At 47.4% G+C, this 19,652-nt stretch overlaps 1 protein-coding gene across 15 annotated transcripts in view; it reads left to right on the top strand.

Annotated features, from left to right (window-relative positions):
* NCOR2 (nuclear receptor corepressor 2) overlaps window positions 1–19,652 on the top strand; it is a 235,548-nt gene that overhangs the window by 58,774 nt on the left and 157,122 nt on the right. For all 15 annotated transcript variants that reach the window (XM_051633721.1, XM_051633729.1, XM_051633730.1 and 12 more), the window contains exon 2: window positions 16,108–16,319. In XM_051633721.1, coding sequence (XP_051489681.1) covers window positions 16,215–16,319 — 105 coding nt within the window. In that variant the 5' untranslated portion in view covers window positions 16,108–16,214. The remainder of the gene's footprint in view (window positions 1–16,107; window positions 16,320–19,652) is intronic.

Genomic DNA, 19,652 nt, shown 5'->3' on the forward strand with positions numbered 1-19,652 from the left:
GGGACAGTGACCTGAAATAATCTTTTTAAACCCATGGGCAGGATGTTGTTCCCTTCTCCCCTTCACACACATGAGTGTGACACAGACTTTTAAAACGGTTTAAAGTTTAGTGGTTTTACTTTGAACTCTGAATAGCTCCTGATAGCAAACCTTTAGCTTGGTGTGCCCAGCAGAGCAGTGGTGCTGCAGGAGGTGGGTTATTTTAGTGTGTCAGCCATCATGTTAAACAGACTTCTCTGCATCTTCTGCAGCCTGGCTTGCTTTTCAGGAGTGCTAAGAAGCGTTTACAAAGGTTACCTGGCATGAATGACAAGGAGGAACAAGTGAAGAGCTTGATCACAACCCACCCAGGGAGTTTTATGAGGAAGGCTGGGATCGGAGCTCTGAGGGGATGGCTTTGGCACTCAGGCTCAGCTCCATCCCTCAGCTTCACGCTCCCACCACTGGATGCAACAGGGAGAGCAGGTGGACAAGCAAGAGAAGAGCTGCTATTGTGAGCAGTGAAGAATTAAAAACATCTGCTGCAGCTGTGTGCCTCTGCACTTATTGTTTTTAACTTCCTCAGTAAAGCAAATGAGGAACTGGCAGTGCATTTCTTGGCAGGCACCTTGTGGTGTTGAAGAGATTTTCCCTTTCTGCTCAGTTGACCCTTTCTCTTTTCTTCTCTCCCAGACATGCAGCAGCCCCAGGTTGAGCTCAGGTGAGACATCTGGTCTGTCCTTGCTGGGAAGGATGGTGGGAGTGCACTTGATTGCTCCCCCCTCGCATCCGCTGAGAAATGCCATGCTAAATATCTTAGAGTTAAGAGCTCCATCTAAAGATGTGGGGCTCATTCTGTCATCTCACCAGCCTGCATTCAGAAGTCCCCCTGTAGGGAAGAAAGCACAAGCTGCTTGTGTGTGCAGCCAAGAGCAAGGATGGGAATTGCTGCTGCCGAGCATCGAGGTCAGTGGAGCACACTCCTGGTTTTCCATCGAGGGTCAGACCTGCAGTGTGCAGTTCCCGAAATCCCCCTGCTCTGAGCTGGTTGTGACTGGTGCTGGGTACAGCCTCAGGCTGCTGAGGAGCTTCCTCCAAGCTAAGCAAGGATCCAAGCAGACAGATGCCCTCTCCTCTGAATGCTCCCCTGTGGAGGGATGTTCACAGCCCCCTGAAAGTTGCTAAGGCTCGGGATTCCAGCCAATGGAGTGAGTGAGGTTCACCAGCTGTGCTTGCAGCAGCTGGGAAGTGTTATGCTGTAGGCAGCACTTGGGAGGAGGTGCTGCCTTCATTTACTGAAGGTGATATCCTGGTGGCTGGTAGTGAGGAGGGAAAAAGAGGAGGTTTTCTCTCTGGTGTGGGTGAATCAGTGCTGTCTGTGATGTATCCTCACTGTGATGGACTCTAAATGGAAACTCTCAGGGGAAATTAGCCTGCAGCTTTTGACTTATTAAATATTCTCCAGAGCTACCCCAAAGGACCACTTGTTAGTGCTCCACAATGTTTTATCTGTATTTTTAACATCACCTACGTGAAGTGAGACCATGTATGGCCTACATTTACAGTAAAGTATGTACAAATAGTTAAGAAATGGTAGTGTGTTCTGTTCTTCAGGTCTCTAACATATTAATGTCTTATACATAGAAAGGAGAACCTCAGCTGGAGATAATGCAGATTATTATAAAGTGTGATAGCTTACTCAGAGTTATGGCTTATAATGATTGATTTAGCCATTTATTAAAACACCTATTAAATGATTGATTAAGTCTTTATAAACTGTTTGTAACTTCTAATATGTGACCTGATGTATTGTAGCTCCATTAGCATCTAGCTAATAAAATATGCTGTAGACATGTAATGCCTATTAAGTTGACAGAATTTATATTTTGGGCCTTACATGTGTTGAAGTTTTAAGTACCTTGTTACAGATGATTCTTGGTGTATTTTAAGGCACAGAAGTGCCATCTGATCCCTTAAAGTGAGCTGTGGGGCTGATCTGGCAGTGGTGTTTACCTTCTGGGTCTCCTGTCTGCTGGGATGGACACTGTGTGTTTTGGCATCACTGGTCTGTGTAATCTGTCATCACCTGGGACCAACATTGAGCACCCTGATAAAATGATCTCTTCCTGCTCCTGATGAGGAGTGAGTCCATCTTGTGCTTGCCCGAGAACAGTCTAGATCTGGGAGCCAGCAAGCAATGCTCTTGGTTCTGCTTGGTGCCTGTGAACACTGTCCTTGGAAGCAGCTTTGACAGAGCTTTTTGCTGCAGCAGAGCAGAGCCCCAGTCACACTAGGGACTGTTAACAAGGATCCAGCTGACCTGGCTTCCTGCTAGAGCAGATGGGGTCCTGCACTTCCCCCTACGGCCCTGTTTGATCTGTGCTGAGGGAGCTGTAAAACTAAAAGGACAAGGATGATTTGGTCAGAGGCTTGGGATGCCAAATTTAAATTTAGTAGCAGGCTGGGGTGGAGGTAGGGAAAGGGGGAGGTTTGCCCCAAAAGAGAAGAGGTGCAGGTTAAGCTCTGTATCCTGCTTTGTGTCTAGAAATGTGTTGTCTTCCCAGGGTTTCATGGGGTCATAGAATGGTTTGGGTTTGAAGGGACCTCAAAGATCATCTAGTTCCACCCGCCATGAATAAGCAGAGACACCTCCTACTTGACCAGGGTGCTTGAAGCTCCATCCAACCTGGCTTTACCTTTATTTAGCCAAGTACCAGAATCTAAAAGTAAATTCTGCATACAAAATTATAGGGAACACTCTTTTTTTTGTTTGTTTGTTTTGTTTTTTGTTCCAATCTGACTCCTTTGTGTATAGAAGCATTTTTTTTCCTTCCACTGGTCAGCTTTCCATTTGCTTCAGCTGTACAGAGCTGGTTTCTGGGATGAGCTGTGTAATGGGATATCTGAATTGCAGCAGGAAACCTGCTCCAGTTTAAGCAGACCTGATTTAAAAGCAAATTAAGTCAAACCAGTACAAACTCCTGTGTGGAGAAATTAAAACTTCTTTGTGTCTGATTGATGCTACTTTTGCTCAGGTTGTAACTACTGCTGAGGGTTGCTCAAGAGGATAATGAGTGAAACCTCTCAAGTGCAGGTTAAGGGATGGGTGTCCCTGATGCTCTGCCTTTCTCACAGGGCTGTAGGAAGCAGATCAAGTTTGGCAAGGAAAGGTTGTTGGTTTCATGTGTGAACTTCTCATCTGTCCCTGCTGGGCTCCTGCCTAGCAAGTGACTTTTCTGCTGTATGTGGTTAAATGCTCTTGATGAATGGTGTATATTTGAAGAGTAATGCTGTGCTTTTCCTTGGGAGTGTGAGCTTGTAAAGCTTGGTAGTGTTGTGGCAGGGCTGGTGATGTAAATGAGCACATGGGGATTCATGGGATGTGGGAATGGACTTGCCTTGTTAGTGACAGATGTAAAAACAAAACTGAGAAGCCTTTTTTGAGGTTGGGATAGGGGCTGGGTGAGCTGGGAGGTGATTCTGGGGAAGGCTGCAATTAGTATTTCTCTTTTCATGTTGTCAAACAATTCAGCATTAATTTGCTTACCTCTAGCATCTGTCTGCCATATTTATTTGTTTGTTTCTGGAGCTTTCCTACTAATTGGTAAACAGCCTTGCAGCAGGAGACACAGGGAGAAGGGGTTGGCTCTGGTGGCCCATACCCCATTGTTTGGTTCCCAGCCAGCTGTTCTGCAGCTGTTTTCACTGCTGGTACTGCAGGGATTTAATCTGGAGGGGTTTCTCAGAACTCACCCCTATGCTGGGAGGGAGGTGGTGGGAGACAAAGGTATCTCACTGTCCTCCTGTTTTTCCTGCTGCCCTGCTTGCTGCCCTCTCCAGAGGATGTGCGTGGGTGCTGTGGTCCAGTGCCAGGTGCTTCTCTGGGACACTGAGAAAGGGCAAAGAAAGTGAAGGTTTATTTTGCCCTGTCTTACAGCTTAATTTTTTTTCCTTGATTTTGCTTTATCTGTAAATTTTCTAACTTTAACCCAGGGATCAGAATTAAACTGTGGTGGACACTGATGAATTGTGAGGGGGGGAAACAGCAAATTCCCCTTTGGGTAAGAGTTTACCATTTAAGCCTTGACCTTGTTAAAACATGTTAACTCAATAAAAGCCTCAGTTTTAAAGACAAGTGACTTCTTCCTGCCTTGAGGGGTATAATTAAACCATTCCACACCCCTTAAAACAAGAGTTGTGGGAGGAGGACTAAGAAGCTCCTTATCCTGCCTGCCTAAATCAGCAGCCTTCCACCGGGATCACCTCCGTGAGCTGCTGGGAGAGTCTGGCAGTGATTGCGCAGGAAACCCGCAGTTTCCCAACTGCTGGGAGGATGACATTGCTCCTTGTGCAGGGCAGGCAGTTCTTGCATCAGTTGAAATTGTGGTCGAGTGTTTTGTGTTCAACCAGACTGAATTTCATGGGTAAAGCATGTGACAGCTTTGTGGGGGGGGAAGCAGGAGTGGTTATGCTGGTTCATAAAAATTCCCATACAGCTTAAAAATGGGAGAGTTATCCCTTTTCTCGGGGTTTCTTTGTTTAAATATTCCTTATAAGTTTCTAAAGGACATTGTACTTTTGTATTACTGGTCAAAGAATGGATATTAATACACATGGACACATTAATGTGTCCAAAAGCACCTTCAACCCTTAATGTACTACAGAATTTTCAAGGGAAGTACAGAAACTTGCTGTGTTTCCTGTTTGAAGTGGCATATTTGTGCCTACTGAGCTGTAATTGGTACCCGCTGGTGTGAATACTTCTGGAGCTGCATCTCAAAAGATGAACAAATAAGGAATCCTCCATCCCAACCAAATCCCAGAAGAACACACACATTAACCAGCTGCATGGAGGGGTAATCTCTGGTGTGACTGCTTTACACCTGGAGTATTGTTGCTGCCTCTTAGCTATTTAAACAGCATTGGGATTTTTTTTTTTTTTTTTTTTGCTCCTGAACTCTTCACTTCTGTGCTATTTTCTCCCTGGGATAAGTGTGTTTTCCCATACCTTTCTGGACAAGGCAGAGATCTGTGCTTGGCAGGGACTCTGGGAGCGAGTCTGCAAAGTCGCAGCATCCAAGTGGAGTCATGTTTGTACAACTGTCTGGGAGACCTGACCTGCCACACGGGACCACTGTTGACACCCTGTGCCCTGTGGCAGGGGCTGGGTGGGATGTGAAGAGGAGAGAAAGGTGGTTTGGTTGGATTCATGTTCCCTGCCTGGGCTCTGGGTGTTTGTGGGGCTGTGTCTGTCTGTGTCTCGGTACAGAGTCCTCACAGGATTGCTGCTATTTTAAGTGAAACCCAGCATCATTGGCTACTCCCATTAAAATACCAGAGCTGTGAACTGCAATTGTTTAATGAGCAGCTCAGTTGCCCAAGCAGAAGTGATGGAGATTTGGGGATGGTAATCATCTTAGTTATCCCTGTCTAAGCTGCCCTGTGTCCTCTTGATACTAAGGGAAACTCATTCCCTTTGCAGGGGCAGTTTCAGATGCTAAGTCTCTTCTTGCTGTGGGTAGCCAGAGTTCATCCTAATTTAAATGAGGCCTTCATCCAGGTTATACATTCAATGCATGAAGGGACTGGGAAATACCCCTAAGTATTTTCCCCCCACATGCCGTCTGGAAAGATTATGCTATAATTTGTTTCTTCAGCTCCACAACAGCAGTATTTGAGTTTGAGGCTATGACTGCTTTTCCCCCTGCCAGTGTCCTCAGTGGTGTTGTCCAGACCAGTTTTGTCCAGATTAAATGCCTCTGTGGTAGTTTCTGTTTTCCTAAGAGAAGTGCTCCCAGCTGATGAGGGTTGCTTTGCATCAGAAGTTTTTCTTTGGTTTTCTTTGGTTCTGGTGTGAGGCTGAAGGGTTAGAGGGTGATGAACCATTGGAAACCTCAGCCCCAGGGCAGGTAGGTGCAGGGAGGTACCTGCTTGTGCACATACAGCCACAGCAGTGAATGGGCCAGTGAGTCATCTTAGGAATAGCTTGATGTTGACAGCTGAGGTTTTTATTTAAAGTAGTAATAATAATTATTAATAAATAGCTTTGAATTAAGCAATTGCAAAACAGGGTGGACTGATAGCCCAGGGACTAGGCATTTTGCTGGCAAATGAGGCAAAACTCTCCCCTCCCTCTGGTATGACATGGTAGGGTGGCCAGAAGCTTCCAACCTCATCTTGCTGAGACTCATTGCTTCCCAGTGGGGAGGAGCAGACCCTTCGAGATGTCTCATCTGTGTAGTGTGAGTTTCAGGCACCTTTCAGGGATTCCTTCAAACTAATTCCCAGGCTCCCAGATGCCTTTAAGCAACAGGCTGAAAGCCATTGTTCCAAGCTCAGGAAAGGCAAATTACAAAGGGTACAACCAGGTTGTCATTTGAGAACTGTCTTGATGAGAAAGCCGGGACTTCTGGTCTGCTGGGGACTGACTGATGGCTTTGGACAGCTTGTCAGCAGGACTGAGCTTGGCAGGGAAGCACTGAAATCCCATTTACCCACTTGCTTGGGTTCAGTTATTAAACACATCAGGAATCCATCTGCTTTGTAAGCCTGTCTGTAGAAACATAACCCAAAGCTTGGCTCATGCAAAGTGCTGTTTGCCTTTGAGTGAAGCTGGAGGGAGCTGGAGCTGTGCAAGACTGCTTCTTAGGGAAAGGCTCCTCTGTGGATGCAGAAGGGGTGAAGCTCTTTTCTTTGCACTCACTGCCTGCCAGGGCTCTTGTTGAAATGGGCTGTTGGTTTGTGTACTTGGGTATTTGAGAAGGGGATGGAGGAGTTGATGTTCTCCTGTCCCCCTTCCCTCACTGCCAATCCTCCAGCGTTCTGCGAGATGCAACACGTTGGATGCAAATGCTAAAATTCTTTTGATGCCTCTAGAGAGGCTTTGACTTTCTGTCTAGAAGCTATTAATTACCTAGACAAGGAAAGCATAATGTACCCAATTAATGGCTCCTACTGCTTAGACCTGTCTCTCTGGCTGATCTGCTGCGGACTAATGAGCAGCTCCTTTTGCTGGGCTACCAGCGAGCTTGAACTTCTCATCAGTTTTCCTGGGGAGAAATGAAAGCAGCAGCAATGTGCAGGAACAAATGGCTGGAATTTGGTCATTAACCTGGGCTGAAAATTGACTCTGTCTGCTAGTAATTACCTGGGGGACATTAGGAGAAAGGCTTGGTGGAGGGTTCAGAGCTGGTATTTGACAGACGATCACAAGCAGTTGAGTTAGCGTTACTGGAGTTCCCGTCCTGTGTATGAGGTGCAGCCATGTGCTGGGTAAGTGAAGCAACTGCATTGCAAGTCCGGAGTAACATGGGTTAGTTTAAAACAGCTCCACTCACAAATGACTCCCTTCTTTATTGATATTTATGGCACAGCTGCATAGCATCTCATATATTTTTGAGTACCTTAGTTTACAGGTCATTTAATTTATTTGCAGCCTTTGTTTCTGTTCCCGGGGGCAATTTTCTTCTTTTGCACATGTCTTCCTATGGAGGCATTAAATTGTGCAGTTTGTCACAATAGTTGAGCTTTTATGCTGGCAGTCAGTGCTCTTCAAAGATTTTTTGTGTGAAGTTTCGATTCCTGAATCATTAGAGGATCATGAAAGAAAAGGAATAATTTAGAAGGCGAAGATGTTTTGTCGTCTTTGAAATTGGGAACGTGTGAAAGGAGAAAATGTTTAGCAGTACAATATGCCTCAAAGAACTTATCTGAGGAACTCCAGAAAATGAGTTTCTCCTCTTTATTCAGGATGTAAATAATGGAAAATGTCACTCCTGAGCTGAGTAATTTGTTCAACAAAAGGATCTCAAGGAGATGACTCCCCTTGCTTTCATGAACGTGCCCAAGACATCAGAGGACCTGTCTCTGCAGCGATATGAACTGAAGGGCTTGAAAATCAAATGAGCAGCGTGTTCTGTGCAAAACATATAAATAAATCTCACAGGTGGGTTGTAATCTCCCTTGCATTTTAAGAGCCTTGTTTATCTGGGTAGTCTGGGGTTGGGGTTAGCTCCTGGGAGCTGCGAATGGGTGCAGTGATAATGTGTTGTTACAGTGATGGTTGTTAATGTGCTGTTTAATGTACTTGGGAGTGTGGCTGACACAGTCCTATGGTTCCTGTGTCACTATTGCTCATGGGCAAGGAATGACTTTTTTTTTTTCTTGAGTTAAAGTTGCTTGTGTGTGTTTATTAAATGCAGATTGGTGCTGGGTAACAGTTAAGCCCACATTGAGTCTAAGAGGGGTGCAGCTGAAGTGGAAAAGACATGGTATAGTGTGTGCAGGGAGGGGATGGGGCGGTGAATGGGAGTGGGTGCTCCAGGGACAGTCTGTACTACCTTGAAAATAAATTTTCTCCCCAGATAAAGGAGCACCCTGGATCCGGGCTGATTCTGGCTGCTGGGCTGGAAGGAGCTGCCTGCTTCTGCCTGCTCCTGGGGCAGCACCACGGGGTGCTGGGGGCAGTGCTGGCAAGGAGCTTAGCAGGGTATCTTGAAGAGCTGGTGGAGTGCTGAACTCTGTCCTTCCGTGCTGTTTTCCCAGAAAAGACAGGTTTTGGAGCTGTGAAGAACCCCCCCTAGTTTCTGGGGAGCTTAAGAGGAGAGCATAGAAGGAGCTTAGCCCTGGAATAGTCTGTCTGCACTCACCCCACAGTTAAAATTGCTCTGGATCCTGGGTGGATGTGGCAGCACGGGGTGAGTGTTGGCACCATTTTGGGCTGCCTGGTGGGGGGGGGTTGGTAGAACAAGAGGAGAGTTTGGTTTGTGCTTATGCAGTCCCTCTTGTCCTGGCAAATGCATTTTTGAAATTTCAACTTCTGCATTTCTGTATCTGGAGCTTTGGGCTGGGCTTCCATCAGAAAACAAGACATTTTCAGCGTTTTTTCCATCCCTGGAATTTTACTAGTTAATCCTGCTTGTTTGCTTTTACTGTCCTGCACTAGTTTTCTTATCTCTTTTGGCTGCCTACTCTGTGCTCTGGCATTTGGTGGTCACTCCTTTCCTTTCCTCTCCACCTCTAGTCCTCTGCCCCATTTCCCTTTGCAGTCCCAGTGCCCGGATGGTTTCATGATGGGTGTTTTGTGTTGGTTTTTTGTGTGTTTTGGGTTTGTTTTTTTTTAATTTCCTCTCCAGGCATTTCCATTTGTCTTTGCAGATCATCTTCAACAAAGGCTTCGCATGGTCTAATTTGTTTTCTATTTCCAGCCTACACTTAAAATAACTCCTTTGTTTCATGAATGGCCTGTGCATGGATCCAAATCCCAGCCTCCCTCCCTGTTTCTCCCCCCCCCAAAGTGTGTGTTTCTCTTTTGCTGTTCCTTGTCAGTATCTTTAATTATTTGAAGGGTCCCTTTTGGGCACTGAGCCTGCAGCTGCTGGTCAGTAGCTGTGGGTTGCATGTGGCTGTTCGCTTGCAGCTCTCTCCACTTCCTGGTAGAGCAGCATGGGAATGGGTTTGCCAGGCCATGGGAGGCCCTGGTGTGGGAGCAGCTCTGCCATCACATCCCTGCTGTCCTGGTGATCCATGGGTTGTCTGCCTGCTTTTGATGTCTCAACTGCAAAACCCAAGAGATGCTTCTGTTTGTTTAATTGATGAGGAGGGGAAAATCCAGCAACAGGATTAGGGAAACTAAAGGGAAAGAGGCACATTATGGAAGGATGTTAAAAGCAAAGCCTCATGCCAGCCATGTTGATGCTGACCTGAGGCTGGAGATGTGGCCACACCAAGTGCTGATGTGTGGCTCATGCATTTCAGTAAGATGATGTCCCTGCAGCTGGGGAGTGACAGCTGAGTGCTCCTGCAGAGAGAAGCCGATCAGTCTTGTTCATTTAAGCACATACATGCACCTCTGGGAACCATCACAAGGTCACTTGCTGCCTCTTCGCCAAGGGCTGTGAGGGACTTCAACTGTGTGAAATCCATTGCAGGTGCTCATCTGTCAGGTGGTGTCCATGGTGGGGAAGATATCTCCTCTGCTCCCAAGCAACCAGATCATGCTACTGAGGAATGGGTTCTGAATGAGGGCTGGTAGCTACAGAAGTTGCAGGACACAGTGTGGACTTTTCTGCCAGAAGCATCAGGCCAGAGTTGTGTGGCTGCCCAGAGCAGCCTGTCTGGCAGATATGCCTTCCGAAACACAACCAGGAGTGGGGCTGGCACAATCCAACCCTGTGACCTTGCACCCATGCAGCTGCAGTGCCAAGATCTGTATATGAACGTTGGCAGAGGTTATCTCAGGGCAGAGCTAAACATGGGTCCTGTGCCCAAAATAGCTTGAAAAGGAGAAACACAAGTTGCAAATCCTGCTTTGCTGCTTTGGGCAGTGACAGGAGCAGGGCAGAGAAGTCACCTTCCATCGCAGATCAGAACCGGTTCTGCGTGAAGCTGTGCTGTGGTGGGGAGAGCTGGTGCAGCCAGAGGTTTCCAGCAAGGAGGCAGCAAACCAGGACAAGAGACTTCAGCTCCTGGGCTTCTGCCATTGCCTCCGTGGCCTTGGGGGACTGGTTGTATGTTCTCACAAGGGTAACGTACTGTCTTGGGTGCCTCTGTCATGGTGCTGTAGTGCCCTTTCTTCCCCCACATCTGCTGTAATTGCTTGTGCATCTGCACCATCAGCCAGGCTAGAAAATTAACTAGTTCAAAAGTCATCTGCCCAGATAAGGATAGGGAGGAGGGCTGCTGCAGTGGGTGGACCTCAGAGCAAGCTGGGGAATGAGACAAGAGCTGTTACAGGAACCACAGGGTCTGACCATGATGTGCAGGGCCCTGTGGGCCCAGATTTGTTTTCTTCCAAAGCAAGAAAAATGCTTAAAGATCACACACAGGTACAGGCCTTGACCCCTGGGGTTGAAATAACCTCTCCTCTTTGCCACAGAGCTCAGGATGTGCCTGATCTTTCCTGTTGACCCTGTGCTGCTATTTTAATTTAAAACCTCTGTACCCTGCTGTGATTGAACGCTACTGTGCATTCCCAAGCTGCACACACTGACATTGTTGTCTTTGTTATTCTGAAAAGAGTCCTAAATTTATGGCAGATGGCCTGCTTTCCCATTGAAAGGACTTAATAGATACAGTACGTACAAATATTTGTGTATAGTGTCAACTGTCTCCCAAGAAAATTTCATGCACATATTGATTAGACAAATCCATTATCATTACATTGCGGTGCATATCTTAAGAATGTCTCTCTAGCCATTTTCATCACATCTTAATTATTTTTCCTTCCACTAGTCCTTTAAAACAAGTGTGGATAAATCTCTTAACTGCTTTTCAGGTCTGGTTTTGATCTGGAGCTGTGTGGCGTGTCTGTGGGATGGCTGCTGTCAGGCAAGGTGCTTTTCTGCTGTGCTGCACACAAGTCTGTGCTGGGGTTTTTAAAGCATGATGGGTTGGTTGGTCTCTTGTAGGTGAATGTTGTAGCTTGGTATTAATTGAGCATGATAAACAAATGTCTCCTTAACTTTTGTTTCATAATACATGAGCTGACTGGTAGAGGAAAATTAGCCTGTATTTAGCATTTCAGTAAAGATGACTTGGTGGTTTTTTCCTAGAACTTGCATCATTTAAGGTAATTAGACGTTAGCTTTGTTGTCAATACTCCTCAATTAAATGTGCCCTGGTGAGTGCTGGTAGCATTTTGCTTATTTGCCTTGTCTGCATAGCGTGGTGATACTAGTCCTTGCCTTTCAATGAGGTCTTCTGCAGTCATTTTGTGGCCTACATCCTAACGTCTTTAGTAGACTATCCGTGGTCCGTAGACCACAAGTTGAGTAACATTACTGTGGACTTAAGAAACTGAATATTCTGTTATTCTTATTTCAGCATGTCCTTGCTTTGAACTTGAGCAGTGTGTTTTCATTGGGATCTTTAAAGCTTTTGTAAGGACGGATAAACCGGTATTTTCTGGGAGCTGGGAGTGTCTTGTTGTTCTCACCTTTCAGACAGATGAACTCCAGCATGGGGTAATTACGGGAACTCATCCACATGTATATCATGTCAGTGGCAAGTCAGGGACATCACCTGGGAATCCTGCACTCCCTGAGGAGTATGGAGACAATTAGGAGGGTTGACTCCAACTTCGAAGAGCAAAAAGTGTGTTGAATGGCATTAAGTAAATCTTTGCAAATAATTTTAACTTGAGAAGCCTTATTTTAGACTTGTTGGGTTTTGCATGGTCAGGGCTGCAGGTGTCATTTCCCATGAATCTGTAGCTGGCTGTGGGGTGTTGTGAGCTTGTCTGTGCCCATCTTCTGGGCTGGAAAGGAGTCTACTTGGCCTGGTGCTGTACACCTTGTTAGCATGGGCTGTGCTCAGGCTGGCATATGCTGCCAGGAGCTGGCAGCCACTCGGGCAGCCGGGTGTGTGGGCAGAGCTCCTCTGCATGCAGGCAAGCCTGCAGCAACTTGCAGTGGCTTGCAGAGTGCTTTCATGGTGTAAATTAGAGTGAATAGGTGATGGGGAAATTATTTTAGATAGTAAATGGCACATGAAGAGGAGAAATGGAGGAGGAGAGTGGTGGTGGTTTGCTGCATGGAGTTGGCAGGGGGGAGGAGGGGGAATCTTCTGAAGGCTTTGGCAATGGGGCAGGATCCTGGGAGTCTCCCAGACAGGTGGAAATAAATGAATGCAGCAGCCTCTGCCACCTCTCAGGTTTTTGTTGTAGTTCTGGTGCTGGGCTTGCTGGTAACCTCTGGCTTTCTCCTGTTCCTAATCAGAGGCTGTAAATCTCCTGGTACCTTGTGCTGTAATGGCTAATACAGGTCTGTGGATGAAAGTCTCTGATGGAGACTCCAACTGGGAGGGGAGAATACTTTTCCTGTGAGACAATGTCTGTTCCTCATCAAAATCAGTTGAGAAAAGTAGGAACCAAACAGTTCAATCCTAAAGACTTAAAGAGCCTGGCAGCACTATTTCTCTTTTATTTTCATTAATCTGCTCCTATTGTTTGTGCTTCTCTCTTAATGATAATTCAGGGTTGCTGATGGGGAGGCACCCCATTATCTTTTGCTGAGGATAGCTAGCCAAGCAGTGTCCCAGCACCAGTATATCCCTAGCGACATGCTATGGTCCCAGTTTGCTCCCCAGCAGGAGCACCCACATGCCAGCTGGACATGAGCTCTCCTCAATGCACTGCTCAGCTAGGCATGCTGCAGCAGCCCCTTTCTTTGCACAGGGAGCATAAAAAATGGTATCTAAGGCAATGGCATCTGTGAAGCTACCCCAGTGCTTTGGTGACCTCATTTGGCTCCATCCTGCAGTCCAGCTGCAGTGGAGACCATCCAGGGCATTGGACTTGCCCTGAGATCTTGCTGGCACCCTGCCACTGTGTGGTTGGCAGGTGTAGAAATCTATGGGCAGTTCTTTGCCTGTTTGCAAACACGTGATTTTTACTCTTGGGTTTCCAGGGGCTGCTTCTTGAGGCAGAGGTGCTATCTGCTGCCTTTGATAAGGGAAAAAGCATTTATGGTCCTCCTAGCATGGAGTTGGTGCCCACCACCAGCACAGCATGGCTCATAGGCAGTGTGCCTTGGTGCAGAATGATTTGGTTGGCTCCTGAAGTTTCACCCAGTGTGTATCACTCTAGTAGAGAGTTAAGGTTGTTTTGTTTGTTTGATGCTTTTTTTTTTTCCTTTCTGGTTGTGCAGACAGAAGCAAAAAAGCTTTTGAACAGTTTTAGAGCTTGACACTGTGTGGCTTTCCACGTGGTGCTGTGTTTTAAAGGTGAACTTCTGATTTTGAAGGGTTTAAAAAAAAGAAAAGTCATCCTGTTTTATTTACTGTAGACAGATTCCATGGCATGGTCTGGTCCACTTGCTGAGCTTCCAGGGAAGCAATTGGCTTGCTGAAAGCTGCCAAGGGCTCTGGGCCCCTCCTGCATGAAGTGTGTGTATATACTTGTGTGTGTGTGTATATATATATATAATTTTACATGTGCTAGTTAACTCTTCAGTGACTGCAAGCCAAGATGTCAAAATTTGAATCTGTTAGTTGGAAAGTACCTTAAGCTTCTGCAGATCCCAGCCAGCCTTTGAAGCCCTTGAGAGCATCGTGCATGCAACATTGGCAGCTGCGGAGAGGGTTGGGGCACAGTTTGCCCCTGTAGAAGAACCTGTGGGCTGTAGGAGAGCTGGGTGGGTGGTGGTGTGTCCCTGGAGATGAGCAGAGCGGGCTCCTGGCACAGCCCCCAAGCTTCAGGTGGGAATTGGCAATTGGAGTGGCATCCAGTCGGAAGCACAAGGGGAAGTGGGGTAGTCATACTGGGAGGACAAACACACACCGGCCGCCTTCTGGGTGCCTCTGAATTCCCCTGTGTGCGCAGGGGCTTTCCTGCCCCACGGGTGGATTGCACTGAGCTCCTGTCTAGGGAGCCTGTCCCTGACTGGGATGAGGGTCAGGCTGTTCCCGGATCACCAGTGCTTCCCAGGACTGGGGTAGGAGGTAAGGTGCCCCAGGGCTTGGCAGGGAGGTGTGGGTGCAGGGACGGGAGAAATCCCAGCTGCCCCGCAGGGAGTGAGCAAAGAGTGGGAGGAGACCTGGCTGTCCTTCCTCTCCCTGCCCTGAGAGCCAGACATTGCTGGGTGTTTTCTTGTGTGTAGCTTGGAAGAACACCTTTTACTAAAGAGGCTGACCCTCAGTGGGAGCAGGGAGCTGTCTCTGCCTGTCATCCTTAGGCCTGAATGGGAATTTGCTGAAAATTATTATTACTGTTTCTTAAAAGCTTGCACTCTTTGTAAGGGGGCCTCCTTAGGCTGCTTTGCTCCAGCTGCTGTTGCCCTGCTGGTCATGCCCAGCCTGCTGGAGACCGTTGCCTTGGTTTGGTTTTATTTCTGGCTGGGGAGCGGTGCGTGGATGCTGGCAAACCAGCCAGGGGGTCCCGTGCCTGCCTGCAGCAGATAGCAAGTGTTTTATCAGCACGAGTTAATCTGTGGTCTCACAGGAGGAAAAAAAAAATATATAGAAAAAGAAAGACTTCCTCTTTCTTTTTTTTTTTTCCTTTCCCACCCCTTTTTTGGTTTTTGTACACGCCAACTGCTGTTTCAGTTGAAATTGCGTTGGCTCAAGCTGGCTGTGCTCCCTGTGCAGCAGAGACCACGGAAGTGTGGGGAGAGGCTGCCAGGGAGCTTGTGCTGGAAGCTTTCTCTGCTGCTCCTGGTGTGCTGATGGCAGATTTTGGTACTGCCTATAGGTAACATGTATAGGTAACGCAATACGGGGAAGAGGAGTGTGAGTGTGCACAGTGTTGTGTGGGATGAAGAAGGGATTGTAGGGAAGAGGTGTCGGGAGGATGGGGCTCTCATGCCCAGGGTTGGTCCTGGAAACATCCTCTGAGCCCAGGCAGTGGTAGGAATTTATTAACCATTAATATGAGGGTAGTGGTTAATGCCTTTTAAACTGGCAGCAGTGGTGAGCAATGTTTAGATGTCTGTTACTTTTTCATTGAAATCCAGACAAAAAGCAGAAGGCTTGAAATCCTTTCCAAAAAACCTACGTGAAGTATCTATAGATACCAGCAACTTGTAAATCTCCCACTTTGTTGGCTTTCCTGACTTTGCTACAGCTGCAAAATGGATTGCAACATGTGGTGAAGCATCAAACATGTGGGTGTCAGGGGTGTTTGTGAAAATACCTTCAGGACCACGGCATCTTCTCTGGCTCTTGGTCCTGATCAGAAAGGCTGATCTAGTATTTATGTGGCACTGGAGGCATGTGATGGGCTGGAGTGGAGAGGCTGGTGCTGGGTGTCCCTCCTGGCATAGATCAGGGCTTACCTCAGGTGGCTGCAAAAATGGACACAGTTTGGAAAGAAGGGCATTGAAGGAAAAGTGAGAGGACCCAAGAGGACCCAACCCAGCGGTTGGCAGGCCTGGTCCTGCTGGTCCTAGGGGAAGGCTTTCCAGGACAGATGGGTGGGATGGATCTGTGATGATCTTATACTTCGGTTGCTTCCCTGGGATAGGAGTACTCCAAAGCCAAAACAAGGCAGGTTATTTTCCAAGCAGAAAATGGAGCTGCTGTAAAGCTGTGAGGTCGGTCAGGTTTTCATGATGTCCCAAGACTTGACGTTTTTTGTCTCACAGGACTGTGGTTGACTGGATTTTAACCTGCTGCTTTCCTGTTTGCTTTCAGTTGTTGTGTGACGTGGAAGGCAGACACATGATGAAGAGGAGCTCTCGGCTCTCCTAATCCTTTGTTGGTGATTTGGAAGCAGCGACTGCCGTGCCTGCTCTTTCGCCATGTCTGGATCCACGCAGCCGGTGGCGCAGAGCTGGCGTGCTGCCGAGCCGCGCTACCCCCCGCACGCCATGTCCTACCCGGTTCAGATTGCTCGACCACATGCGGTAAGGCAAGAGACTTCCCTTCCCTCTTGCAGGGTAGGAGCTGTGTGTCCCCGTCACTGGGGCAGTGGTTCTCTTGTGCTGGTCTCTGATGTGCTGTTGCAGAGAAATCAGACCATTTCCGTGCCTGTGGTATGGGATTGCATTGTTCCTCTCTCATGGGATCCTCTTTTGCTTCTCCATGCAGTACTTTCAGCTGTTTTCTTCCTTTCCAGACTCTTCCTGGCAGTTGTTGTGGTGGTGTCATGGGCTCTGGCTCATTGCTTATGAATGCAGAAGTTTGTTTTCCCAATGACAGTACCCTTGGTTGGATGGAGCAACCACCCTGGGGGGAGAGGGGAAGAGCGGTTTACCCCCTGCATGAAGCAGGCACATGTGGCCTCCAGCCCTCTTCAGCTTGGCCTCCCTTGGTGTTGAGTCAGAGAGGATAAGCATCCTCTCCTGTTTGTGGGCTTACAGCTTTCCAGTGACCCCAGTCCTTCATCCTCACACCCACAGGAGAGCTCTCCTGATTTTCACTGACTGCCAGGTTGTGAACCAACAGCCTACCCTTTGGTCAGAAGACCTGCCTCTCTCTATGGGCCATTCCTGGCTGGTGATGGTGGCACTCCTGGGGAGCAAAAATAAAACTGAGCTGCTGATTTTTTTTCCCCATTTTATCCTTCCCTACTTTCCCCTGGCTCATTCGACCTGTACTCTTGTCTCCTCTCAGATCAAGGCATAAGCTGCTGGTGATTTTTTGTTAAATGTACCGGAGCTTGCGCAGGTTAATTCACCCAGATCCAGCCTCTCCTTTTTGCACTGTCATTCACGTCTGTGCTTGCTCATCCTGGGTGGTTGAATGTTTCAGGTTTAAGCCCTTAACGGAAAAAAACTCTCCTTAGTGGAACAGCTTTAGTCAGCTCAAGCTGCTTAAAGGAATCTTATTAGGGGCTGGAGTGTGGCAAACACTCGCAAGGCTGCTCTTTGGAGCTGGTTCTTGGTGGGTTACAGTGAGGTGGCCACAGCCAAGAAGATGCTTGTGACATGAGTTAGCGAGGAGACTGTGTCTTGAAGTTACCTTTCTGACAGTGGCGGCTATGGAACAGTAAAATTCCTGCTGTGAAGATTTTAGGGTTTGACTTGAAAGCCTGGAATTCCATCAAGTGTCAGTGAGGCAGTGAAATTCCCTCGCCTGCCCGCTTTGCTGTGCTTCAGCAGAGCAGCACCGGGAATGGAGCTGGGCCTTGGAAAGGCTTTGAAATAGAAACGTTAAGGAGGGCGTGGGACGAGCTTTTGGCTGCGTTGGCTGGCTCATCTAGATCGCTCCGGGCCTGCGTGTTTCTGCACAAAGAAGCTTTTCATCCAGGGCATGAGACATGCTGACCTGGTTTGATTTATGGGAGTTTTGCTTCCATCGGTGCAAGCATGTTTGTTTGGGAGGTGAGACAGAAGGAGAGCATTTGTCTCAAAGAAAATCCCAGTTCTCTTTTTATCTGAAACCTGAGCAGGAGAATGTGACCAGGTGAGCAAAATCTGCAGTTGTTGCAAAACTGTGCTTTAGAAACAAACCAAAGAAACCTCAGTACCCAATGTGGAGATGGATTTTAGAAGAGTGCAAAAGGTTTTTCGCTTCAGGGATGAGTCCCTGTCCCCTGCAAATCCCAGTTGCTTCCCCTTAGTGTCGCAACAGCAGAATGAACCAAGCAGGGCAGTTGTTTGCAAGTCAAACAGAGCTCTGGGTTTCTCTGCCTAGAGTGAATACTGGTTTTATTCTATCATATTCATGTTGGAAGTAGTTGCTGGCATTTGCTTCTAGAAGCTATTTTTACAGCCGTGTGTAATCTTCCAAAGTTATGTGATACCTTTTAGGTGTCTGGGTGCAGGAGAGCTGAGATTCTTTTGGATGGAAAGCCAGTAGGCTCCTCTTGGCAGAGATGTGCCAGCCCCACGCAAACCAAAGGCACCTTGGTTCTCCTCGGGAGGGTAGGGAGAGTGTTTCTTCAAGCGTGTCCCTGCATGATCTGCCCAGCCGCTCTCAGCTGTTTGCAAACACGTGTCTCCTGTTCTCAGCAGTGCTGTGAGCTGGCACTTGGCCATGGCTCTGGGGCTGGAGCTGGTCTCTGGTGGGATTGCTTGGGAGAGAAGAACCCAGTTGCTTTGAAGTCGCTGTACTGTTTAATATTAAAAGCCAGTGGTATTTGCTTGCGTGTCTTGGCCAGGTCAGTTTTGTCATGGGGTGTGTTTGCACAGTGAGAGCTTGTTTGGAAGAAAGCAAGAGAGGCCAAAACCAACCCAGCACTAGCATGTCTTGCATCTAATTACATTTTGGTTCTGGTTTGCTGCTTTCCATGACATCCTTTCCTAAGAGCTGGGAATTCAGCAGCCTGGGGATCCTTATCCTGGTGGTGGAAACACCCTGGGTCACCTCCTGGGCGCCTGCGCAGAGCAGGGCTGCAAATGCCAGTACAATATAAATAAGTAATCACAGCCCGACTGTGATGGTCGCACCCAGGGAAATGCAGCACGGCAGGAGCACTGAGCTCAGAAATGAGCCGTGACATTATTTTAGGCTTGGAGACACTTTATGAAAAGTGATTTAAAGGATTGCAGCTGTTCAATTTCACAGATGAGGCAAGTGAGAGGGGGTGTTGTGAAGGGGCAGAAAGCAGTGGAAGTAGGCTTGGGCACTTTTCTTCTCCCATTGTATAAAACCCAAGGGAGTATTCAACTAAATGGGGAAAAAGACATTTCAAGTGGACAAACAGAAACATGATTTGTGTATATGGGCACTATCTTTCAGTAGTGTGTTCCAGGAGTTGCTGCTGAGTTTGAGCTGGCAGAGAAGATTCAATACTGGTTGAGTGAGGATGTTTGTTGGCTGGTTTCACTCTTAGGTGCCAGTTTTGGGCAGGGCTGTGAACCCATGGGTCTGATCCAAAGTGGGCTCTGATGGATGATGCAGGCTCTTCTGTAGGGTAGGTTGGTTCCCATCCATAATGGGGTGTCCTCCTTCCTTACTGAGAGGCATCTGGTCCCAACAGCTACCAGGATGTGAAAAGAGTACGATATTTTAAAATGACCCTGGATTTCATTCTATCTTACTGAAAAGTAACTTGTGAAACAGCTTTGATAGTTGCTTTTAAAGGGAAGAAGGAAACTTGGTGAAAAGGTTCTGGTTTGACTTTCTTTAGGTAAAACTAAAATCTCCAATAACCAACAGTTTCTTCCTAAGACCACCGTGTGGCTGGCCAAACTCCAGGGGAAACACTTGTGTTCCAGAAAAATTAACTGTAATGTTGGGGTGCTTAGTTGACTACTGTCATGTTCAGCTTGGGAAGAGAGGAATTGTTTGAA

This window comes from Apus apus, chromosome 16 (genome assembly GCF_020740795.1).
Source record: "Apus apus isolate bApuApu2 chromosome 16, bApuApu2.pri.cur, whole genome shotgun sequence".
Classification (NCBI taxonomy): domain Eukaryota; kingdom Metazoa; phylum Chordata; class Aves; order Apodiformes; family Apodidae; genus Apus; species Apus apus.